This window comes from Zonotrichia albicollis, chromosome 21 (genome assembly GCF_047830755.1).
Source record: "Zonotrichia albicollis isolate bZonAlb1 chromosome 21, bZonAlb1.hap1, whole genome shotgun sequence".
NCBI classification, from domain to species: domain Eukaryota; kingdom Metazoa; phylum Chordata; class Aves; order Passeriformes; family Passerellidae; genus Zonotrichia; species Zonotrichia albicollis.
The window spans coordinates 3,442,035-3,467,897 of record NC_133839.1 but is presented as its reverse complement, the minus strand read 5'-3'; the positions used below and the strand labels follow the sequence as shown (position 1 = coordinate 3,467,897).

The 25,863-nt window shown below is 50.4% G+C and overlaps 2 protein-coding genes across 16 annotated transcripts in view; both read right to left on the bottom strand.

The window, feature by feature from the left end:
• LOC102068108 (uncharacterized) overlaps positions 1 to 11,010 on the bottom strand; it is an 87,053-nt gene extending 76,043 nt beyond the window's left edge. For 3 of the 4 annotated variants that reach the window (XM_074555985.1, XM_074555987.1, XM_074555986.1), the window contains exon 1: positions 10,400 to 10,559. In XM_074555985.1, the coding sequence (XP_074412086.1) occupies positions 10,400 to 10,517 (118 nt within the window). In that variant the 5' untranslated portion in view covers positions 10,518 to 10,559. Of the gene's footprint in view, positions 1 to 10,399; positions 10,560 to 10,843 lie in introns of those variants that run through there. The other variant, XM_074555988.1, reaches the window with a different exon arrangement.
• A 6,461-nt stretch (positions 11,011 to 17,471) lies between these two features.
• Positions 17,472 to 25,863, bottom strand: part of CACNA1B (calcium voltage-gated channel subunit alpha1 B) — a 316,045-nt gene continuing 307,653 nt past the window's right edge. For 7 of the 12 annotated variants that reach the window (XM_074556290.1, XM_074556289.1, XM_074556292.1 and 4 more), the window contains 3 exons: positions 21,843 to 22,050; positions 20,818 to 21,029; positions 18,367 to 19,111 (listed from right to left, as the gene is read on the bottom strand). In XM_074556290.1, the coding sequence (XP_074412391.1) occupies positions 18,581 to 19,111; positions 20,818 to 21,029; positions 21,843 to 22,050 (951 nt within the window). In that variant the 3' untranslated portion in view covers positions 18,367 to 18,580. The other 5 variants (XM_074556286.1, XM_074556287.1, XM_074556288.1 and 2 more) reach the window with 5 other exon arrangements.

The following is a 25,863-nucleotide window of genomic DNA, read 5'->3' as shown; positions in this document are numbered from 1 at the left end:
AGATAAGAACTAATAAACATGTGAGTCTGAACAAGAAATACTGTTTTGAACATTTATTCCTGACCCACAGCAAACAGGGGAGCCAGGCCCAGTTCCCTGGATCAGGATTGAGATGCCCAGAGCAGCTGCACCATCTTCCAAGGTGAATTATGCCCTGAAAACGCCCCTAAAACACCTCCTACCCCTCCTGCCACTGCACAAATGCACTTGCAATGTCCCAACAGCCATAAACTGATTTTTTTTTTAGCAGCTCTTTCAGCTCTTCCAGAGACCAGCAGGAATTACACCAGTAACACCATTTGGTGCTGCTGGAGCACCATCACGCCCTGCCCACCAAGAGCCACAACCAAGTGGTACATTTAGGACAGAAAAATATAAAATCAGAATCACTAAATGAAAAAAGCACAAGTATCACACTTAAGCACTGCCTCCTATAGCTGTACCAGTGAGGAACAGCATTTTTCCTGCTTTAGTTTCATTCTGGGTCCCTTTTTCTCAATCAGCACTCAAAAAATGGTGATACAGGGGGTCACTGAGTGTGGGATCTGCTCCTATTCATGCAGAAAAAAAAAAAACCTCACTGAGATCTGGCCCAGAGCAGCTGTGGCTGCCCCTGGATCCCTGGAAATGCCCAAGGCCAGGCTGGATGGGGTTGGAGCACCCTGGGACAGTGGGAGGTGTCCCCATGGCAGGGGTGGCACTGGATGAGCCTCAACATCCCTTTTAACCCACACCATTCTGTAATTCCATGATTCTGTGCTCTGCTGTCCTGCAGAGAACAGGCCAAAGGAAATCTCCAGCTCAATTCCGGCTTTAAGACCAACAGTTGTGGCTGAATTTATAAAAACATCCTTCCCTTTAGGAAAAACATCTCATCTGGATTTAAAGCCTTGCCAGCAGCTGAGACTACCAAAAGGCAGCCTTGGAGTAGGCCAGGAGCAAATGAAATAATAAATACATGAAACATGTGGGTTGTTGAAGCTGGCCTGCGAGTTACAATTAAAACCAGCAGAGCTGGGGGAGAGAAAATCACCAGCACTTTTACTGCAGGAGGTGTAGGGTTTGCAGGATTCCCCAAAGTCTCCTCAAAGGGAGAGGAAAACCACAAGTGAAGCATTACAGGACGGATTCATGTGGCTCCAGAGCTCTGTGTGCCCCAGCAGGAGCCTGAGCTCTGCTTTGGGAAGAGCCACTGAGGAAGGCTGTAAGAGCTGAAATGAGGGATGTGGGACTCCAGGGGCTCTCCAAAATGCAGTTTATTGTATCCAAGGTGTTACAGCAGCCCAGGGTCATGGGTGACAGAGCTGTGCCCACAGCTGTCAGCTCCAGCTGCAGGCAGGCCTGGAGACCCTTTGGTTTTGGTTACAATGCATTATAGACTTTTCTTTGCTGAGCATCTTCATACAGCACAACCAATCTATACCTTAACTATTACCTATAGCCCATCATAACTACTGTAATTACCATATTCATGTTACTGTTCTCCAATCACTAAAAGTCAGTACATTACAGTTTAAGCTGGAAGTTGTTTTTCAGTTTTCTTGCAGTGGAAAATTCTGAGACCTTTTTTCTACTTGCAGCTTTGCTGACTTGTTTGCCTGTGCTCTCTTTCTGCTTGGTAAAAACATCATCTTGTTTGGGGTGGGTTTATCCTTTGCTCTAAGCCATAAAAACCCCTTCTAACTAACACACCCTTTGCCTCCTTGGTTATCCAGTGAGGCTGGCTCAGCAATTCTTTTCTTCTATATCAAAACTTGCTTCCATCTCTATTCCTTCATCAGACTCTACATTCAAAAATCTTTCTGCTAAGCATCCATATCTGTGAGACTTTCTTGTCAAATTTTCATCCCTCCCAAGAGAAGGCATTGCTCAGAGCTTTTATAACAGCTGAAAGGTTTTCCCTGATAGAGAGGGAACCACCACAGGCCTTTGTGGGGTCTGTGATCTTCCAGGACCTGCCCAGTGGGAGCAGGGGGGCTTCTGCTCCCCACAGGAGATGGAGTGCCAGGACACAGGGAATGGCTCCCACTGCCAGAGGGCAGGGCTGGATGGGACATTGAAAATTAGGAATTGTTCCCTGTGAGGGTGTGAGGCCCTGGCACAGGGTGCCCACAGCAGCTGTGGATTCACAGAATATCCTGAGATGGGAGGGATTCTTGTATTTGTGGAGTGCCTCATGGCAGGAAGGAGTGATGAATCTGACTCCATGTTCTCAGAGGCTAATTTATTAATTTATAATACCATATTATATTAAAGAGTACTCTACTAAACCAGAGAATACAGAAAGGATACTTACAGAATGCTAAAAGATAATGAAAACTCTTGACTCTCTCCAGAGCCCTGTCACAGCTTGGCCCTGATTGGCCAAAGAGTGAAAACAACTCCCAGCAGAATCCAATGGAACAATCACCTGTGGGTAAACAATCTCCAAACACATTGCACATGAGCACAACACAGGAGAAGCAAATGAGATCAGAATTATTTTCCTTTTCTCTGAGGTTTCTCAGCTTCCCAAGAGAGAAATCCTGGGCAAAAAGATTTTCCAGAAAATGTGATAAAGATCACCCAACCCTGTCCCTGCCCAGACCTCCCAGCAACCCCACCCTGGGCAGTGCCCAGCACCCTCTTTTTCACCCAAACCCCACATGCAGAGTGTGAACCCTCTGGTTTTCCCCCTTTATCCCTTTTCTTTGCATCTCACTTTAACTCCACACTCCTCAAAATGTCACCAGCAGGCCAAGGGGGACCACGTGGCACGATGGCACCCTGTCCTGCTGTCTCCTGACGTGAATCCCACCCCATCTTTAATTTGCCATCCTCAAAATTGAAACATCCAGTTGAAACATCCAAAATGATCCAAACACTCCAGGAATGAAAAAAAACAAAAAAAAATACGAGGAAAAGAAAAAGAAAAAAAGTGCAGGAGTTGATTAAAAATCTGCTCACACAAAAATCGCTGCCAGAAACTGAGATCTGACTTCAAAACTCCTCTGCATCTCTAACGACCTTTTAATAGCTCTCATTACAGAACATCTCCCTCAGCCCTGCCAGAACAGAGCCCAGCATTTGCACAGGCAAAGCCCAGCTGTTTCATTGATCCATTCCAGCACTTCAAACAAGAATTAATAACTCAGCTCTGCCAAATGAAAGGTTCCACTCCTGGCTGCTGTGCCTGCCTTGGATGGCAGCTCGTTTAACCTGCCTCTTTCATCAAGCATTTCCCACTCCCTGCGGGAGCTGCCGTGGAAAATGTGGCTTTGAAATGAAGGTTCAGCAGCAGGGAAGCAGAGAAAGTAATAAATAACATGTATCTCTTGCACTGTGAGCAGAAATTACCTGTGTCATGTACTCCTAATCTTCAGTATAAACACATTTCATTGTTTAGAGAGGAAATCAGAGAATGATGGAATGGTTTGGCTGGGAAGTTAAAGCTCATCCCAATCCCTCCCCTGCCATGGCAGGGACACCTCCCACTGTCCCAGGCTGCTCCCAGCCCTGCCCAGCCTGGCCTTGGGCACTGCCAGGGATCCAGGGGCAGCCACAGCTGCTCTGGGCACCCTGTGCCAGGGCTGCCCACCCTCACAGGGAACAATTCCTTCCCATGTTCCTCTATACTGCTGTGTCTCTCTGTCCTGCCATGTTCCTCTGTCCCTCCATCCCACCCTGTCCTTCTGTCCTGCCACGTCCCTCCATCCTGCATGTCCATCCATCCTTCCATGTCCCTCTGTCCCTCCATGTCCCTCTGTCCTGCCATGTCCCTCCATCTCTCCACATCCCTCCATCTCTCTATGTCCCTCCATGTCCCTCTGTCCTGCCACATCCCTCCATCCCACTGTGTCCTTCTGTCCTGCTATGTCTCTCTGTCCTGCCATGTCCTTCCATCTCTCCACGTCCCTCCATCTCTCCATGTCCCTCCATCTCCCCATGTCCTTCTGTCCTGCCATGTCCCTCTGTCCTGCCGTGTCCCTCTGTCCTGCCATGTCCCCCCATGTCCCCTCGGCACGCGCCGTGTCCCCGTGTCCCCATCAGCCCCGGGATCAGGGCTCTGTGTCCTGAGCTGCCCTCTCGCCCCTCGGGGCTGACACTGCCGGCAATTAGCGCTGCACTAATTGCCCTCATTGAGGCACAGGAACGCCCTGTCAGGGTTGAGGTGCGCTGAACAGAAGCTGATTTTTGTCATTTTGTTGCTCTCTCGAGTTCCTGCAGCGGGAAAGGCACGGGAGGAGGGTGCTTAAATCCTGGGGAGGCTTTTTCCCCCTTAATTGATGACCCCAAGAGAGCAAAGCTTTCCATCCGAGCGTGAATGCAGCCTGAGCACAACAATGCAGGAGCAGCGGGACAGGAATCGCTCTGCTCCGGCCAGGAAGCGTTTCCCTGTGCCAGTGTCCCCAGGTGCCCCGAGCTGAGCATCCCGCAGGGCCGGGGATGCTCACAGAGAACCCTGGGCTATGGCAGGAAGGGGACATGTGGGGATCCATCGAATCAGAGGGGTTGGGGAAAGCTGCAAAAGGCAGAGGCAGCAGAACTGGGATTGGAGCTAAGCAGCAGCCTTGAGATAGGTCAGAAGAAAAGATATTTAAAAAGTAGAAAAGTAATGACAAATAGAACAATGGTATGTGTATTGATGCTTGTCTAGAAAACTCCCTAAGGTACAGAAAAGTTTATCTAGCAAGATATAAAGAAGTTCTAAGCTTAATAATGGAGCTCTGTGCATTGTACCTTAAGGCTTACAAGAAGGTCTTATATTTGAAATAAGCATTGTTTTAACCAAAGGTACGTTTGGTTATGGTGACTGGATAGAACTACTGTCAATGTGCTTTGGTTTTGTGCGATTGGTCAAAAAATTTATAAAGTGAGTTGTAACATTAAGTTCTTTTTCTGCTCCCTGAGATGTGAGCTGCTGGCATCTTCCCATTGTCATTACCATGTAATGAGACTGAGGCTGGAAAATCAAACAGCTCAAGGCACGTTCCCTGTCTTATTCGTGATTTGTACACAGACCCCAGACAGTGACAGGGACACAGCCAGCCTTGGCAGCTGTGTCACATTCACATCCTCTGGAAAAATCCCCTCACCCAGGGTTTTCTCCTGGGAAGCTGAGAAACCTCAGAGAAAAGGAAAACAATTCTTATCTCATTTGCTTCTCCTGTGTTGTGCTCATGTGGAATGTGTTTGGAGATTGTTTACCCACAGGTGATTGTTCCATTGCATTCTGCTGGGAGTTGTTTTCACTCTTTGGCCAATCAGGGCCAAGCTGTGTCAGGACTCTGGAGAGAGTCACGAGTTTTCATTATTATTTTTTTTGGCATTCAGTATGAATCCTTTCTGTATTCTTTAGTATAGTTTAATATAGTATTCTTTAATATAATAAAGTATCATAAAATAATAAATTAGCCTTGTGAGAACATGGAGTCAGATTCATCATTTCTTCCTTCATTGGGGCACCCCACAAATACAATAGCTGGGTTTCTCTAAAAACAGGGAGCAAAGCACCAAGAACCCCACTAACCCTGTAATGGGGTGGTGGGTTGGGTGAGCAGCCTCTGTTCAGGAGAAGGCAATGGGGTTTCTGTGCTCAGATCTGTGCCCCAACGCTCTGCCTGGGCAGACAGGAGCAGGAAGAGCCCCCGTGTGCAGCAGCCTGGAAAGAGCTGCAGCACCAGCACAGCCCCTGGCACAGCCCAGAGCTTCCCTGGGAGGAGGGAGCCTCGTGGGTCCCTTCCAACTCGGCAGAGTCTGTCATTTTCTGGCTGATTCTGTGATTGATTCTGTGATTCTCTGATTGATTCTGTGATTCTATGACTCTGTGGTTTATTCTGTGATTCTGTGATTGATCCTGTGATTCTGCGACTGATTTTGTGACTGGTTCTGTGATTCTGTGACTGATTCTGTGATTCCATTATTGATTCCCTAACTCTGATTGATTTGCTGATTGATTCTGTGACTCTGTGGTTCTGTGATTGACTCTGTGGTTCTGCAATTGATTCCCTGACTCTGATAGATTTTGTGATTGATTCTGTGACTCTGTGGTTCTGTAATTGACTCTGTGATTGATTCTGTGGTTCTGTGATTGATTCTGTGGTTCTGCAATTGATTCTCTGACTCTGATAGATTTTGTGATTGATTCTGTAACTTTCTCGTTCTGTGGTTGATTCTGTGACTCTGTGGTTGATTCTGTGATTCTGTGATGGATTCTCTGACTCTGATAGATTTTGTGATTGATTCTGTGACTCTGTGATTCTGTGGCTCTGTGATTCATTCTGTGACTCTGATAGATTTTGTGATTGATTGATTCTGTGGTTCTGTGATCCTCCCTCACTCCCAGCAGAGCTGAGCCCTAACCCTGCACCCAGAGGGCCACAAGGACCCATCCCATCACCCAGGATCCACTGATATCCCCCAGCTTTCCCTCCCAGCCAAGCCCCAGACCCCAAACCCCCTGAGGAGCCCCAGACCCCACAACCAGCAGTGTCCAGGGAACATCCCCTCCTCAGAGCTGAGCTCTAAAACCATTCCCAGCTCCTCCAGGGCACCACAGCCAGAATTCCTGTCCCACACAGGCAGTGCCAGCCCCGGGCTGGCTGTGAGAGCCATGTCATGTGTAAATAAACACAGAAATTCATGCACAGCACACCCTGAATGCACACAAAGAGCCCCAGCTGCCTCAGCCAGGGAGGCACCGACGTTACGTCACCCACGGCCAGGACTCAACCAGGAGCAGATGGCTGCTCCTCCTGCAAGGAATTAGGGGCTTTTTGGGAGCCTGCCCACAGGAAGGAGGTGTGGGCAGCCTCTCTGAGCTGCCTCTCACACCAAACTCTGTGTCTGCCCTGGAATCTTCCATCTAAGCCTGGCTCAGTTTGGGTTTGACACTGGGAGCTGGAGGGTCTGGACAAGGTTTAGGTGAGACACTCGGCCCAGACCATGTCCCTTCAGGTGAGACACTCAGCCCAGACCAGGTCCAGGTGTGGCACTCAGCCCAGACTGCCCCTCTTCCCGTGGGAATGATGTTTGTGTGCTCCAGCTCAGCTCCTGGGAGCTGCTCTGATCCCAAGGCTGCAGGATGATCCATTCCACTTCCCTGGAAAATCTCCCCCTAAGGAACAGCACTTAAAACCCTTCCCCACTCCAGGGTTTAAATTGGATGATTTCCACCTACTAAGGTGCAGAAAATAGAGGTGAAAGCAGCTCTGGCATCTTTCTGTGCTCTGTGGTGACACAGGGGACACGGGCTGTGAGTGCCAGAGCCAGCTCAGAGCTGGGCCTGGATCTGCAGGGAAAGAGGCTTTAGGAAATGAGGCTTGTGCAGAAGTTTTGGGTTTTTAAGTTGGTCTAATCTGGAGGGATCTCATGGGGATGCAGCCAAACACCAGCTCTGCACTCCAGCTTCCAAAACATTTTGAAGGCAGGGATCCTGGGAACAGCTGGGAAGCTTGGGCTGGAAGTGTTCAAATAATCCAGCACGAGACAGACTTAAAACAGAGAGAGACTTTTCAATCCAAGCTCCAGGGAGAGCTCAGAGCCCCTGCCAGGGCCTGAAGGGGCTCCAGGAGAGCTGGAGAGGGACTGGGGACAAGGGATGGAGGGACAGGACACAGGGAATGGCTCCCAGTGCCAGAGGGCAGGGCTGGATGGGATATTGGGAATTGGGAATTGTTCCCTGTGAGGGTGGGCAGGCCCTGGCACAGGGTGCCCAGAGCAGCTGTGGCTGCCCCTGGATCCCTGGCAGTGCCCAAGGCCAGGCTGGACAGGGCTGGGAGCAGCCTGGGACAGTGGGAGGTGTCCCTGCCACAGCACTGGATGGGCTTTGAGGTCCTTTCCAACCCAATCCAAACAGCTCCAAAGTTAAACAGAGCCCAAAGCACCATCCCAGCAGCTGGTCGGGCAGCCCAGGGTGGATGTGCACCCACCCTCAGTGTCCCTGCACCCCAAAGCCCATCCCAGAGCTTTGCCACAAGGGTTGTGTCTCCTGTCACCCTGGGAAGGAGGCTGGGACAGCTGGGACAGCAGGACAATGTCCCCCATGTGCCACATCCAGGCCCTGGCTCAGCACCTTCTGCTCCAGAGAGGGAAAATCATCCTTGGGGGGTTCCTACAGGAGTGCTTTGGACAGCCGGCCACCAATGGCAAACAACAACTGCTCACTTCCAAAATACCTGTAAAAACCCACAGTCACCTCCCAAGCTCTTCCCATGCTCTCAGATCCCGATTTTACCCTCAATTGAAGATGAATAAATTCTATTATAGCATCTTTCTGGTTTGCAACAGGGATTTGAGACTTAACTTCAGGATAACTGGTAGAGCAGCTGCTGTTCTTGTTCCCTGTGTCCAAGGGAATTGGGGCCATTTCCAGGCTGGAATTCCCAAAGCAGCCAAGCCAGAGGCACCTGGGTGTACCAAGGTCAGTGCAAGGGGGGTACAAGAGAAGGGATCAAGAGAAAGTATTTGAGGGAAAGCAGGAACTCACCTCCTCCCTATTCCCAGATAAAACAATTTTAAGGAAAAGGCTCCTTCATCCAGCAGAAAATGCTGGAAAATGATGCTCAGCAAATGCAGAGTTCACATCAGGAAATCCTTCAAACGGATCTGAAGCACAAACCCAGGCAGGATTTTTCCTCCTCCCACAAAGGAGCTCAAGGATAAAAGCTGGGTTGTAAAAATCTCCTGGTGGGCTCTGCCTGGGCTTCCCAGCACCCCTGAGAGCCCCCAGGGTTTGGATTTTCATGTCCTGCCCTCAGGGGAAGGCTCCCAGCTGCTCTCTGTGCTGGGGGCACAGGCAGTGACCCCTGTGTTTATCCCACTTTAAATGCACAATTTAGGCTCTTGTCAAGGGGAAAAAAATTGGTAATTCCATATAATTGCCTAATTAAGGACGTCCTGACACTCCATAGAATGGAGGGTCAAATGGAAACAGCACAAAGAGTACAAATCTGGGATTTCTGGAGTTTTAAGAAGCTGGACTTGGAACTAGTTGAGATCATCAGCATCACAAACATGATTTAATAAAAATAAATATATTTATATAAAATATATATATAAAACACATGCAACTGTACACAGACAGCACTGGTGCAACACAATTTATGTCTAATTTTCCATATTTTCATCAGGTTCAATGTTTCATTTACCAAGTCCATGTGTACATTCCCAAAAGACCCCAGATTTGAGGACCTTGCCCAATGCTGGATCTGACATTTTGGAATCTCAGGCCTCCAGCAGGATAATTTCCTGCAAACCTACTTTTCCCGAAACCTCAAGCAAGAAATGCCATCTGCAGGAGCCAAGCCCTGCATTCTCAGATGCATCCCTTAATTAAGCAAATTTAATTGGGTGACTCCAGCTTTAATTAATGGCAAATTGTTTGTGCACTTTCCTTTCTGGATCTCATTCCCAAATGGGATTTTCTGGGTTGATCTGGGGGAGTTTTGTGCTTTGCAGAGTGGGGTTGCAATTATCATTTATGGCATTTCCTGAGGGAAAAGTGGCTCTCGGGAGCTCGGGGGCTGCTGGGCTCCCACTGAGCCAAGGAGCTCCTCACATTCCCCTCCTTGTGAACCAGAGCAGCCAGGAATGGTGGGGGGACTCCAGGGATGGACAGGACACAGGGAATGGCTCCCACTGCCAGAGGGCAGGGCTGGATGGGATATTGGGAATTGGGAATTGTTCCCTGTGAGGGTGGGCAGGCCCTGGCACAGGGTGCCCAGAGCAGCTGTGGCTGCCCCTGGATCCCTGGCAGTGCCCAAGGCCAGGCTGGGCAGGGCTGGGAGCACCTGGGACAGTGGGAGGTGTCCCTGCCATGGCAGGGGGAGGACCAAGCTGAGCTCTAAGGTCCCTTCTGACCCAAACCAGTTTAGGATTCTGTGATTCCGTTATGTGAAACACCCAAGAAGCCACACACAAATCCCAGCAAGCCCCCTACTCTGTCCCGCGGGGAGAGGGACCGCTCCAGCCACCCCTGTCACACAGGGACCCCCAAAAAGCTCTGTCCCTGCAGCCCCCAGCACCCCCAGCAGCTCACGGGGGACGCCCCTCTCCAAAAGCAGAACCTTTTTGCCCCATAACATTTTTGGCCGGGAGGGGCACCTGGGGAGTCCCTTTCACCCGAACCGCCAGGAGCCGCCGCCGCATCCCCGCATTTCCCGGGGGTCCCAGCCGAGCCCTTTCCCCTTTCCCCTGCATCCTCCTTGGGGTCCCGGCCGAGCCCCCCATCCTTTCCCCGCTGATGCCGGGTGCCCCGGCCGAACTCCCTCTCCCATTTCCCCGTTCCCTCCTCGGCCGTGCCGGGCTCCCAGCGCATCCCTTGGGGACCGCCCGCATCCCTGCCCGGGACGTCCCCGCCGCCCCCCAGCCCCGCTGAGCCCCCCGGGACCCCCCGGACCCCCCCGGCCGCCGGTCGTACCTGAGTCCAGCCCGGAGCCCGGCTCGGGGGCCGCCGGGCACAGGGAGAGGGCGCAGAGCAGCGCCAGCGCCAGCGCCCCGCCGCGCATCGCGCCCGCCGCATCCCGGCCCCGCCGCATCCCGGCCCGGCCCCGCCGCCGGGACAGGCCCGGGACAGGCACGGCCCCGGCCCCCGCCCCCGCCCCCGGGCCGGCCCCCGCCCTGCCCCGCACCGCCCGGGCCCGCATCGCCCCCTCCCCGAAACCGCCGCGCCGGGGATGAGGGGTTTGGGGTGGGGGTTCTCCTTTCCCCCCACCCCGTGCGGGTGACAGACGGACAGACAGACGGACACACCCCAGACAGGCACACGCGGGGGCTGCAGGGGTTGCTGACATCCCCTCCTGCGCTGGTTTGCCCTCCGCAGGTAAAGGAGCCATCCCACAACCTCCCATCCCCAAAAACTCACTGCGAGTGTTCCTCGGGTGCTTCACCCCCATCCCCGGCCGTGCCCGGCTCCCCCTGGGGGTACTGGCAAAGCAGCTCCTGCCCTGGCATTTTGGGGTGATTGAGGCTCCCCAGCTCTCCAGTGAGGGCTGGACTGGGCATAACCACTCTGTCCTCAGGGTCTGGGCCAGTCCAGCCCCTTACTGGGACCATGGGGGATAAATCTGAGCCAGACCAGGTCCTCCCCAGCCACGCCACCCTCCCAATGGGAGATATTTGCAGCACACCCCAAAAAGGAGAACCCCCAATCCCACTGCAGACCCCACCAGCTGAGCTCCCCAGTGTCCCCCATGTGTGTGACAAAGCCCTGGGCACTCACAGATCCTCTGGGGGAGTTTTGGCTCAGATCCATAGGGAAGGCAGGCTCATTCCCAATCCATGGTAATATTTCCCTGCAGCAATCATGCAGAGACACAAAAGACTTGGGGACCATCAGCAGGAGACAGGCAGCCAAACACCAGCTGGACATCCCTGACAGAGAGCAGGAGATGCTCAGGAGTGACACCCAGTGTCATTCTGCTGATGAGTGCCACACTGTGGCACTGGGAAAGAGATTCTGGAATCCCCACCTGAAATCCTGATTGCTGCCTGAGACATGAGCCAAGCTCAGTGCCAAACGTGCTGTGCCACCTTTCTCTGCCCCTTCCAGGTGCTTCCCCTGCCACACTGGCTCAGCTTGCTGAGGAAATGAAGGTCAGAGACACTCCAGGAGCCTTTGCTTTGCCATGGAGAGGATTTTATTTGTCAAGAACACGTGACATGGGTTTGCCTTTCCTTCCCGAATCTCACTGATTGATTCCCTTGGCTGTGACCATCTGTCCCAGCAGCACATGTCCCATCCCCTGGCACCCCACCCCTGGGGGACCTGTGGGACTCTGCCCTCTGCTGCTTGCACATCCCACCAGGTCTATTTTAGGTGGATCACCTGCAGAACCAGGTCTTTTTTAGGTGGATCATCTGCAGAACCAAGTCTTTCCAACACTCTCCAACCCAGGAGGAGGAAAATCCCCTTGTCAAATTCCCAGGATTCCTGTGCCTGTCCCTCAGCTCAGCATCCTCTTTTTAACCACCCTCTCATCTGCTGTATCCAGTGACACAACCACATCCACACCCTCCTCAGCCCTCGGAGAGAAAATTCAGGTTTCTACCCCTGTGGGTGTGCCAGCCTTTCGTGCAGGAGTAGCTGGACAAGGAGCACATCTCCTCCTCCTCCTCCTCCTCCTCCTCCTCCTCCTCCTCCTCCTCCTCCTCCTCCTCTGTGTGTGCTGGGCAGAAAAAAATGCTGCCAGAACCCAAGAAATAATAAAAACGGACACAGACAAAGCCAGGGCTGGGATATTCTGTTTCAGAGCAACGACAGAAAGTGGAGGTGAGGCTAAAATGAATAAACTCCAGTTATTGATACTGTTTGCTTTGAATTAACAGCTCTGCTCCACCAGCTTGTTCCTGCCTCCCTCCTTGGGTGGAGGGGCTCCATTTTGGATTTCCATCCCTTCTCTCAGGGTTGGTTTGCTCAGATTTCTGTTCTCCTGCTGACTCAGCCACGCCAAACTTCACTCCCAAATATCTGCACACCCTTCTCAGAGCCCCAGGGCATCAGTTGCCACCATCCCTCAGTCCCCAAACCTTCCAGCATTTCTCTTACTGCTCTGCCCTTTAAATTCTCCCCAAGTGAATTCCTTGCTAGGGAGATGCCAAATTCCCAGTGACCCCTCCTCACTGGGATCCTACTAAAAACCTGTGGATTTAAAATAATCCTGCACACCCCAGTGACTTCAAACATAAAAGAAGACACAGAACAACCTTAACCTTGTCTTCACTTGACCCTGGGCAATTTAGTCCTTTTCAAGGGTCTCAAATGACTTTTTTTTTACTCACATAAAAATGCAAAATTTGCCTCTCCTGCAAAATATTTTGGAATGTGCTGAGTGACAGCGTTGGGTGGAGGTTTGTTATCACGATCAGGCACTTTGTGAAAACGGTGTTTTCACAGCCTGGAAAATATCAGGAGATGTGCTTAGGCTTGATAAAGAGGGATGAATACACTGGGATGAGTAATCTGTCACCTTGGAGGGGATGTAGGAGTCTGTGGGTGCTGTCTGAAATGTGGCTGGAATGAGGAATCAGCAGATGATCCCAGCTTTTCATGCTCCAGGGAATAAAAAAAGCCAGATTCCCTGAGCATCTTGAACTCAGGTGTGCCTGAATTTTCTGCATCCCAAGACAAATATTCCAGGGAATGACTCTCAAGCCTTTTGAATCAGTGTTTTTTCTATTTTTTTCTGTTTCCCTAGAAAGCAGAAAAAGTCTGAAAATGCTACCCCCTAATGGCACAACCGGGTGTGGGGTGCTGGCCTGGGAAAAGCTGATCCAGGTTTTATCCACAGGGAATGAAGGGAATGGAAATTGTGTGGTCTCTGCTAGAAAGATGTGCCCCGGGGGGGGGGGGAGGGGGGGCGCAAACGTCCTGACAGCAAAATGTTCCACCAGGAATGGGATGAGAAACAAAAACAAAGCCATTTTTGGGATTGAGCTGAACTCAAACCCAGAGGTTCCAGCTGCAGCATCTCGGGTGTGGGATCAGGGACCCTGCCTGTCCCAGCTCCCTCAACCCAGGGCTCAGGCAGGCCATGGAGAAGCTGATGGGTTCATTGCTGCCTTGGACTCAAAGAACACAAGTGGAATAAGGAGAAAGAAAGGGAAAAAAAATACTTTAAAAGGGCAGAGAGTCATCAAAGGGATTTTAGGATTTAAAAACTCACATGGGGCTGTAAAGTGGGTTTGGAGGTCTCTGTGATCCACGTGTGAAGGGGAGAGGTGCTCCCCAAGCAGATTCCAGCTTCCCAGGTGGTTGTGGTGAAGCAAATCCTGCAGGGTGTCCTCAGTGGTTGGGGTGGACACTGATTCCCAAATCCTCCACTTCAAACCTTCCCTTGGACCCTGCTCAGAAATCTCCATTTCATGTTTATTTGGGACATTTCACAAAATCCTACCCTTCAGTGTCATCCAGCCAAGAACCCCAAACCCTGCACAGACCAGGCTGCAAGCCAAGGAAAGTTCTCCTGCCCCAAACCTTGCTAACCATGAACTGTGTGACCTCAACATCTAAATATCTCCTTGCCAAGCTCCAGCCTGACCTGGAGATCTGGGGCTTGAGGATGTTTTCCTTTCATTCCACACCAAATCTCAGGTGGGACCTTGGGTGGTCTCATCACAGAAAAGACAACAAAAGAGAGAAGAGTCAAGACCTTGTGCTCCAAAAAGTGTTCTACAGCATCCAAGAATTTCTGGAGAGTCCTTGGTGTTATGTGACACCACAAGACCCTGAGAAGGAGGAACACAGTGGATTTCTGTCCCTGGAAAGGCATGAGGGGGATTCTCCTGTTATCCAGAGAGATGAGAAGTTCTTTCCTTCTGTCCTGACAGCCCTTGGGTTTTTCTGCTCAGCGCAAGCCTTGGAAGTACAAACTTCCAATGAGTATGAGTAAGATTAACTCTGTTTTCTCCAGGTGCTACAGCAGGGCCTGTAACAGACTCGGACACCAATCCAGCCCCTCAGGTTGCTGATTTCTGAGGGAGCCCCAGGAACTCCTGCAGGGAGTGGGGCCAGGGTTCTGTCAGGGTTAGAGCCAAAGGAAGCCACACGTGAAATAGTCTGGGTTGGGTTTAGGGTTAGACCCTTGAAAGGTCCTTGAGTTCAACCCTTCTGGGACGAGCAGGGGCACCTTCAGCTTGTCCAGAGACACTTCCAACCTGACCTGGAATGCTTCCAGGGATGGGGCATCCACAGCTCCTCTGGGCAACCTGTGCCAACATTTTACAGGAGAAACTTCCCTCTGTTAAAAACCTGGCAGGAATCAATCCCTGCTGGGGGATTTTAACCCTCACCTTTACAGCTGGGGATTTTAACCCCCAACTTTACAGTTCTGCTGCCTGTTGGACTCCAAGAACTGCGATCTCCATGCTGGATCCACACCACAAATTTCCAAACGGCTCCCTACTCAAACCAAGCATCTGTGAAGCCTCTATGAACAAAAAAACCCCCACAGATGTGGCCAGTTCCTTGCAAAATGCCAGTTTGGGATGCAGTTTCTCCCGGGCTGTCACTCCTGGAGGTGGGCAGGCCCTCGGGGCCGGCCCTCGGCGCCTCCCGCTCAGCAGGCACACCGCACACACCGTCTGGGAATTGCTCAGGTTGGTTTTTTTTTTGCTAAGTTTTTATTTTAATTCAAGGACTTTGCTTCATACAAAATGGAATTGTAGAAACAACTGCAGAATTCAAAGTTTGGCTGATAAATATTACTCAGGCAGCAAACTAGGCAATCACAGAACCTTTTTTTTTTTCTCAATTTTTTTCTCCCTTATTTTTTTTTGGGTAAAGTTCCACTTGTGTTGCATGGTTGGAACTTTGATCGTTTTTCACACTGTTTTTTAAATATAAAGTTTTGCAACAAACCCCCAAATTTATATCAAATATAATTAAAAATTAACAACTGATGAATACATTGTATCAAAAAAGTACGAAGATAAACATTTTCCATGCACATACTTTTTATAGATATGTATATATGTATATATATTACATGCAAACATTACTTATTCAAAGTACAGCCACTACGAGACTGGTTCTGGATGCAGAAAACTGATCGGTGCAATTCAAGTTTGGCAACTCACTATGAGGATTCTTGGAAAGATGGAGAGACAGCAGAGAGGCTGTAAAAAAATGTCAGGAAAGGGTTATGGATAATTGTGGTCAGGCTTGTCTGTCACTGTCATCGACCCCTACGAGGCGGGTGGAGGATTTGGACAACTTGAGATTCTTCTTCGTGTTCTGCCTATGAATTGGGGTGACCCAAAGCTGTGTTAGTGCAGGGCTGGGGGGTTGGGGATGGAAAATGGGAGAGGAAAAGGGGGAAAAGACAGAATTATTCCGTACAGAAAGACATCTCTGTTGCTTTCCAGTGTGGGTACAGTGTTTGCATGCACGGGCAGAGATGGTGTTGTCCCTTCCCCTCGACTTCCTGGAGTAAAATAGGAACGTTCCCTTGGAAAATTTCAAATAAGGTGTTTGTGCCTTCATTTCAGGAAAATGTATAAAACATTTGGTCACAATCGTGCTGAAGCCTGAAACAGGAAAATCCAGCAGCTAAAGCTACAGATGGATGAAGGTCTTGGAGTGGTGGTGGGGTGGGTGTGTGTCCGGACGTGTCATCTGGTTGCATAGCCCTCCGTTTGGGAATGCCAGGAATGCCAGCCGTGACCTCTGGCTACCACACTGCCTTTATTCCGAGTGCACACGAGTACAGAGACAGAGATACAGACAGGAGTTATCCTTTAGCAGAATCCAGGGATGAGATCGGCCAGAGATTGCTACTGAACAGAACGAAATTAAAACAAAACACCGGAGGGAACAAAACCGGGTTGAGTTTCCTCAAGAGAAGAGCTACAGGAGATGTGAAGAACCACCCTAGAGCAGACTGCTCCTGCCTGAGGCTGACAGACTTTGCTGAGAGCATGAGAGACCTCCTGAGCGTTTTGGTGGCATCTGATCCCCTCCAAGCAACCCAGGGACAGAACAGATCGCCAGGGCCAGCGGGATTTCCACCCACCCCGCGCGACCGCTGCACCTGGAGAAGTTCCACAGGTCTGGGGCCTGGTAGATCCTCTGAAAAAATTCACCTCTCCAACCCTATCCTCTATCCTAGTGGCGCTTTTAGGGATGTGCTCAGCACCTCCCACCCTTCCTCCTTTCACCTTTTAACCTCTCCACGTCCTCTGGCTGCCCTGTGCCCCAAACCAGCCCTACAAGGGCTCAGCAGAGCCCTGGGCAGGAGGTCCTGGCTGGGCTTTGTCCCAGCCTCCCTCCCCGCCAGCACAGCGTGTTTGCCCTTTTCCCAGGCTCACAGTGCAGGAATCCACACGGGCACAAAAGAAAGAAACCAGCCAACACAAAAGTCGTTGCAAGAACGCAGAAATCTCATCCCTGAGAATCAGAGTTAGAGGTTTGGATTATTATTATTATTATTATCATCACTTTTTTTTTTTAAACCTTCTCCTATCAGGCAATAAAAACAGACTCACTCCAACTGCCCTCCACACCAGTGATGCACGGCCAGAGCTCTCTCAGCTGGCCTGTGGGAGATGCTGCTCCTCCTCCAGGAGCACCCCTGCAGATGCTGCCCTTTCCCACCTGCATTTCCTCCACTGGGCAATGAGACAAGGCCGGCTTTGTTTGCTGCAATCACTCCCCTCTCACCCATAAAAGTATATCTATATATATATATTTATATTTCTATATTCTAACCAAAAATAAAATAAAATAAAAGGCCAACCAAACCCAAACCAAGCCCAAAGCACGTTTGCCTTCCCCACTGGAAGCTCCCAGCCTGGGACACAGTGCCCCCAGGGCCCCTCCAAGCTCCGGCTGCTCGGCCCCACACCCTCTGCCCTCCCCACGCTCGCCCAAGCTCTGATGCCTCGAAGCAAGAGGTTGCATCGTCACTGTGAAAGATTTCAAAGGTTAGGCACTTAGTAGTGAACAACTGGAGCATTCGGTAGAAACGGTGGGACCTGGAATGACAATTGGACTAATTCTCTACAGAAAGAGGAAATTTTTTTCTTTTTTTTTTTTTGGTTTTTTTTTTACTGTACAATTTACAAAAATGCACACAATGAAAAGTTAAAGTTCTATCTAATAGCTTGATATAAAACCAATAACATTTCTTCTTCTCAACCCTACGCTTTTTTTTTCCTCTTTTTGTTTGGGTTGTTCTTTTTTTTTTGTGGACTTTTTTTTTTTTAAGTTGTTTTTTGCTAAATCAAGCTTATATTGTAAACAAGACAAAACAGTGAGGGTGTGTTGCAGTCAACAGGAGAGAGGGATGGATTGAAAAGTCTCAGCAGCAAGGAAACAGTCCTTACAAAGGAGCTCTCTTGTGGCTTTACCGTGTGTCAGTGTGAAGGACCCAATGTGGTGAGTGACATTAGAGACCCCCAGGTCAGTGGTGTCACAGCAGGGTCAGCTCGGGGGCGGCACCAGCTCTGCCCTAAAGGATTGCAGTGGCTGAACATCAAGTCCCAAAGGACTGTCCTTTGTTCTGGGCTGTGTTTCTCCTCTCCCAGTTTCTTGGGTGCATCTCTTCCTTCTCAGTGCTCAACGAGACAAAACGCGGGGGGCGAGTGTTGTTCGCGCGAGTCCCTTTGCGACCCCCGGCTCCCACCCTGGCGGGGGGGAATTATGATGGTAAATTAATTAAGAAATAGCCCAACAAAACTGCGCCAATCATGAGAAGGACCCACAGTTCTGCTTTTCCACCGTGGAAGGTGAGGATCGCTCTTCTCCCGGCTCCTGGCCTCCGCAGCCGGGTTGGCGCCTGGTGCGTGTCTCGGGACTAGACAAGGCAGTGGGGAGGGGGCAGTGAGGGATGTGCTCCTCCCGCTGCCTTCCCCAGAAGGAGGGAGCCTTCTTCCTCCATCTGTCTAGTGCAAAAAAAAAAAAACAGATCAAAAAGGAAAAAACTAAAGAACAACAGAGGAGAGAGAGGCTGCAGGGGCATCTCCGGCCCCGGGCGCTGAGCAGTCCTCAGGGCTGCCCTGCTGGCCGCCTCCGGCCCCGGGCCCCCACGGGAGCTCCCAGCCCTCCAGATGATAAAACTCATCCTTATTAAGCACGCACACCTCGCAGGGTTCCGCCGAGCCGCTAGCACCAGTCATCCTCATCGGCTTCGTGGTAGTAACTGCGTCCTCTGGCGCCGGGGCCCGTGTTGAGCCCCAGCGTGTAGTGGTACCCGTTGGGCACGCGGCGGATTTGGTGCGACTGCGAGGTCAGCGAGGAGACGTAGGAAGTCCTTGAGGAGCGGCCCGAGTTGGTGGCCACGGCCTCCTCGAAGGTGAGCGTGTCCTCGGGCGCGGCGCGCTGCGGGCTGTCGGCGGCGGCATCGTCGCGGTGGCCCAGGTAGGGGTCGGAGCCGATGCGGGCCACGGCGGGCGGGGGCGGCTGCTGCTCCCCCCGCAGCAGCGCGTTGTGCTCGGACAGCCCGCGGCTCAGGCGGCCCGGGGAGAACGTGGGGGTTTGGAAAGTGGTGAAGTGCACGGGCGAGGAGTTAGCGGTCTTGTAAGTGATGCTGGGGCGTGGGGTCAGTGGAGTCTGTGGGAGCTGCCTCCGACCCCGGCAGGGGGTACTAGCACCAGATGTCGACAGCAAGGGGCTCCCATTAACTGAACCACTGCCCTACATCAAAATTGGAACAGAGCAAATCAAAAAATAAAAAAAGGGAAACACCGGACAAACACAAAGGCAGGCAGGTATCAAACAGAAGGAGAAGCAACAGAAGGCGGAGACGAGTCACAAGAGGAAAGAAAAGCAAAAAAAGAGAGAGTTTAGACAAGCACAGTCGGGGCGGGAGGTTCTCGAGAGATAATTCAACACGAGATGTGAAGAGCTGGAGAGTTCAAGTCTGGGAGCAGTAGGAACAGAGAGGGGCAGAGCATCGGTAGGACGCAAACTGGCACACGGCTCCAACAGAGGGGACACTGCCCAGGGGAGGCACCCACAGCATACAGGGCTCAACATGCGCCTTACCTGGCCTGGGAGCAGCTCAGAAACCTGAGTTATTGGGGATTTTTATGAATTACTTTTAATAGGTTTTTGGTTTTTTTTTTTAGAATTAATAGTTTTGCTTTGGGGTGGGTTTGTGCACAACTTCACCCTACAATTGTGTGTGCTGGGTTTGTGGGAGATGATCCTGCCCACAGGAGGGGGTTGCAAAGCGATGAGCTTTAAGGTCCCCTCCAAATCAAACCATTTTAGGACTCCATTTCTGTTGCCAAAACTGGATTATGGGTTGTTATTATTATTATTATTGTTATTGTTATCGTTGTTGTTATTATTATTTTATTCTTATGGATTCTGCATGGAAGGAAGATCTGGGTGACTGTTTTTTGCAGGTTGGGAATGAAATGCCTTTGGATTAAATAGCCAATTTCTGAAAAAATAACAGCCAAAAGCTTTTTGGACAGGCTTTAACAAGTCCCTTTAACAGAAATGCATTCACATTCTTCTCTTTAATATTATACATTTGATTTTGGAGTGGTAGAAGGGTCTGGCAGCTTCCTGGGTTACTAATAATGCCTTGCGAGAGTGAACTAAGCTGCAGTAATTTACACAAATGCCATGAGTGAGAGGAAAGGGCCTGTCTTCCCATTTCTGTTTACATTCTCCCAAGGCAGGACATGAGTGCATTGAACAATCCCCCAGCCTTTCCCAACCTAACATTTTGAGACCAGACCTTTAATTTTTAAAGAGCATTTTTTCCTTCCTATCAACTCATCAGGCTGTCAGTCACTGCTTGTTCTGCCCTGCCTGGCTCTCCCAGTGACCAGGAACATTCCAGCATCATGAGGAAGCTGTCCAGCTTCTCCCAAGGGCCTGAGCACCTCACAGTTACAAAAGAAAGGAGAACTAAATTTTAGCCTGGAGAAGAGGAAGCTCAGGGAGGACCCTTTTGGTTTCTCCAACTTCCTGACAGAAGCATGGAGCCAGGTGGGGGTCAGGCTCTGCTCCCATGTAAGAGGAAACAAACAGCCTCAAGTTGTGCCAGGGGAGGTTCAGGTTGGACATCAGCAGGATGTGGAAAGGGTGGACAGGCATAATAAGGGGCTGCCTAGGGAGGTTTGGAATTCCCATCCCCAGAGATGTCCAAGGAAGGCCTGGATGTGGCACTGTGGGCTGGTGACAAGGTGGGATTGGGCACAGCTTGGACTTGGAGGATTTTTCCAGCCTTGGTGTGAGGCTCCAAGCAGGACCCCAATGGCTTTATCTGCAACTGCCTGACCTTCCTTGCCCTTTCCACCTCCTCTAATTTAAACAAAACATGGCAAAGGTGCACAAACCCCTGGCAGAGCTCAGGGCTGTTTCCCCACGCTGCCTCTCCTCACCTGTCTGTGTGGGCCGTGCTCTGGGCCCCCGTTGGGCGAGGTGGGCCTGCTCTGGTCAGCAGATTTGGGCTGGGCACGGTCCCGGCTGCCGTAGCGGTCACAGGAGTAGAAGCGCTGCTTTTCAGAGGAGGAGGAGGAGTGCTGCTTCCTCTCCTGGGAGCGGCCACGCTCCTGCTTCTTGTCCTTGGAAGAAGACTCTCCAGACTGGGCTACTGAAAGGAGAACGTTGGGTAGGGGGTCACCAGTGTGTTGAGACATAAACTTTAAAGAATTTAGAGATTTTAGAGGAGCTAAGATTTTAGTTAGAGATAAGCTTTATTGGAGTTAATTAAAATAAATGGGTAGGTCTTGATGGAGTTAAGAGTTAGTAGTTAACTAATAACTGATTGCTTGTGTACACAATGTTTGACTAGCTGGGTTTATAATGAAGAATATAGAAACTGATAAATAGCGTTTAGGAACATAAGACAATTGTGGCCTTCTCTATTCTGAAACCAATTGAAGATGGGGAGTAGGAGTCTTACCAAGAGTTCATTTGTCATATTTGCATTGAAAAGAGGAACAGCAGCTGCCTCTTCTTCCACTGGATCTTCAGAGGAAGAATACATCCTTCTCTACAGGATCCCTGCTCCAACAGAACCAGCCCTGACACTGCAGGAGGGCTGCAGCCACAATTCCAATGGGACTGCCACCAACACCCTGACCCACAGGGTGTCAGGTTGGGTTCTGACTCTGTCAGTGTTGTTCTGGTGTACTGCATTGTTTATTTTATCTTTTTATTTTTTTCTTCCCTATTAAAGAACTGTTATTTTCTGCTCCCGTATTTTTGCCTGAGAGCCCCTTAATTTAAAATTTATAGCAATTTGGAGGGGTGGGGAGGGATTATATTTCCCATTTCAGGGGAGGCTCCTGCCCTCCTTAGCAGACACTTGTCTTTCCAAACCAAGAGAGTTTGCTACAAGAATGCAAACATCAGAAGGCTTAGAAAAAATCTTTGAAAATCAGGGTGACAGCAAAGCACTCACCAGCTTGTCCATCAGCCATGTGATGGGCGGCCCTATCCAAGGACTTCTGCTTCTTCTCCTTGCGCCGGTGGCAGCGGTGGTGGTGGTGGTGGTGGCCCTGCTCTGGTGGCATGCGCTCCAGGGAGTACTCGTAGAGGTGCATGGCGTGAGGGCGCTGCGGGGCCAGCGTGGAGACCGAGCGCTTCATGGGGCTCGTGTCCGGGATGGGCTGCGGGGAACACGGAGCGACACGGAGTGCGGTGAGGGAAAGAGCCGCGCCCCGCTCGGCTGCCTGCTTCCCGGCATGGAGGGGGTTAAACAGCCAGAGAAAGGGGCAAGGAGGGCAAGGAGAGAAATGGTTAATTGGAGACAACAGGAGTGGGCGGGAGGGTTTGTGGGATGTGGATTGAGTGTGAAATTTGGGGAGGGAATAGGATCTCCGAGTGCCAATCCATGGGGATCACACACAGGCAGCACTGCACAGCACACCCAGCGGGGAGCTCAGCAGGGACACAGGGCAGAGCAGCAGCCAAGCACCTCACAAGGGGAATTTTTCAACACCAGGGGCACCCACAGCTGCTCCAGGGCCTGCATCCCAAAGCAGCTCCAGAGAGGAAAGCAGGTAGCATTGCTGAGCACCACACGGAGGGGGAGAAAAATCAGGAATCAGGGGAGGTACAGGCCAAGCCACTAGGAAATTCCTTCTCTGCAGTGAACACAACTCCCTGCAGTGAACACAATCTCCCTGCAGTGAACACACTCTCCCATCAAACATTTAAACCTCTCTTGTCCCACCATCACTCCCTGAAGCCCTTTGCCTGGAGCAAGGATAGTGCGTGGATCCTGCAATCCCACCAGGACATCTCCAGAAAGGAATACCTGGGTTTGCTATTGCTGTTTTTAAAACATTTGTGTCCAAACATCTGGGCACTGAGAGCTGTAACAGCACTGCTGGACACCCCCTCTGTGCCAGGGGCAGCTCCAGACCCTGCTCCCTTCCCTTTCGGTACAAAACCTTACCAAGGTTCTGCAGAGCCCCAGACAAGTGTCAGACAAGCCCCAGACTCTTCTCACAGTCTCTGCCCTTCCTCTGCCCAGGGATAAAGGTCAGAAAACAGGGACAATTCCCACATTTCCTTCTCTGCTGGCCTCTGCCTGGCTCTGTGTGGAGACAACAGCTCATCCATCCTCTGGATGCTTCCCTGGGTCTGTCACTGCACCCCAGCCGTGTGCCAGAGGAGAGATCTCAGAGCACAGTGTTCCAGCTTGACAGTGAAATTCAGGATGTTCCCCAGTCCCTCAGCCTTACACTTGTTCGAATTCCCAATCCAATAACTCGCTCCAACACCAGCTCTCAGGGAACATTTACTCTGCTCACTGTAACCTTTCCTAAGACCTCTGTATTATTTTTCCTGCCTCCTGTCTTTTGTTTGATTATCCTGAAATCCAGATCTCTGCTTCCCTTGTGATATTTACCCAAGACAAAGCCAATTGTTTCAGAGTTCTGCTCGTTATTTTAAGTGGAAAAACCACTCTCCCTCCCCTTGAGGGCAGATTTTCCTGGGTGTAAAGGCACCACTGGGCAGTCACCCACATTTTGGTGCTTCCCACTGAAGGGCAGTTGGGATCCTGGTGCTGGAAGGTTTATCAGAGGCACAAGGCTGGGATGAGGGAGCCCAGCAGAGCTTTTGGTGTGGCTCTGGAAGCACCAATTCCATCAGCAGGACCATGTTAATGTCACCTCTTGTGGCCCTCATCTGTGTGGACAAGAAATTATACTCAGGAGCTTCCTATCTGTCCTTGTTTAGTGCTGAGCCTGCAGCTGGAGGAAGGAAGGAGGGCTGTAAACTGGACAGTCTGATGAGCAAAAATATGGGAAGTGAAATATTTCCCACTAAGAAACACATCCAGATTTTCAAAATCCATACAGAGCTGCCAGAAAGAAAGCAACAGAAAAAAACCAACCAACCAAAACCAAACAAAAAAACCAAAAAAAAGAGAAAAAAACCAGACCAAACCAAACCCCCCCCCCCAAAAAAAACAACAAAAATAAAAAAAAAACCCCACCAACAACAGAAAAACCCTGCATAGATTGACAAGAAATGACCATTTCTTTTTGGGCTTCAGTCCTGCATCCACATTTATTTCAGGGACAGAAATCCCACTGACACAAATCAGTGGCAAAGCAATCAATCCTTTTTCCATAAATTCTGGCAAGGCTCTTGTTATGGGAGGCACAGGCTCCCAAAAAGCCTCAGGAGACAGCATGCACCCCTGCAGAGAGCTCCTAATTGCTTCTTCATTACCAATCCGAGTGTTTTCACTGCCTAAATTTCTGAGCAGAGCAACGAGGCATGAAAATAAACAAATCAAAAAACAAAAAAAAGCAACCCACCCAGCCAAGCCCTGCTAGCAGAGCGTAGCATGCGACCAGGACAGAGGGAAAAGTGGGAAAAGAAAGAGCGGCTGTGCCGGAGCGACTCCAGATGAGAGGGGAGAAAAGTCAAGGGTTAAAGGAAGGTTAATTAACTCTTAAGGTGAATTTAATAGGATACAATTTAGTGCAAACTACATACTGCCAGGTAACTCCCAGGTGACCGTGCTTTGCTCCTCTGCAAACAATTCGGACAAGGTGAGGGACATTATTGGAAGCAGCCCCACAGTACAGCCAGTGTCAGACATCAGATGTGCAGCAGACACCATGACGACCAGGGAGGGAGGTGATGAGGGCAGGACAGCAAAGAGGGAGGGTGCAAACACAGGAGGAGGGGTTTTGTTAAATAAGTGGAACATAAAAGAGAGAGGCAAACAGAAAGGGAGGCATCCAGGAACAGAAAGCGTTGCAAATAAGAGTTAGAAAAAACCCAAAAGTTTGGGGAGGGGCAGAGCAGCATGTAGAGGGAGGGTGGGGGGCGTGGAGGGGGAGACACACACAGAAAGGACATCAGTTATTCACCCAAGCTACAACCACTGAACATTGTATTATAAATGAGGTTAGATCTGAGATTCCGGGCCTGATTCACACCCAGGAGTGGCACAAGGGGCAGTGACACCCCGGGGACACAAGCCATGCTTCTGTCAGGGACACTCCTGCAATACCTGACTGCCATGGACAGGAGCTTCCCAAGGGAAGGCTCTGCCAGCTGCACTGCCAAGGGAGGAGGAGGCTACCTGTGGTCTAGGATAAAGGGCAATTTCGGGGAAGGAGAAAAAGCTTTGCTTTGTGAGCTGTTGCTTTTATTAAGCACAGTGAGGAGTGATAATTCTGAGAATCACAGGGCTCACACAAAGGCCAGGTGCCAGGTTGGAAATCCTCTGCCTGGCAAGGGGCACCTCCAGCACGTTGGCACAATTCCATCTGTTGGAGCTATTACTCTGTGTGCTCAACACAGGGTTTCACTTTAGGGTGCAGCAAATCCTTCACATTCTGCACCCCAGGGAGAGCCGCAGAAACAGCCCAAGGTGTGGGAATCCACAAAATCAGAGGGTTTTGGGAAAGCTGCAAAAGGCAGCCCCAGAGACAGCAGAATTGTGATTAGAGCTAAGCAGTAGCCATGAGATTGGTCAGCAGAAAAATTATTTAAAAAGAAGAAAAGCAAGAACAAATAGAACAATGGTCTGGATATTAATGCTTGTCTAGAATAATTCTCTAAGCTACAGAAAAGTTTATCTAGCAAGATATTAGGAAGATTGAAGCTTAATAATGGAGCTCTGTGTGTTGTGTTTCAAGGCTCACAAGCAGGTATTGTATTTGAAATAAGCAAGCATTGTTTTAACCAAAAGTACGTGTGCTTATGGTGATTGGATAGAACTACTGTCAATGTGTTTTGGTTTTGTGTGATTAGTCAAAAAACTTTTAAAGTGAGTTGTAACATTAAGTTCTTTTTCTGCTGCCAGGGATGTGAGCTGCTGGCATCTTCCCATTGTCATAACCATGTAATGAGACTGATGCTGGAAAATAAAACAGCTCAAGGCAGTTCCTCAGCAGCCCCGTCCCGTTTGTGATTTGTACACAGACCCCAGCTGGCAATACAAGGCCAGG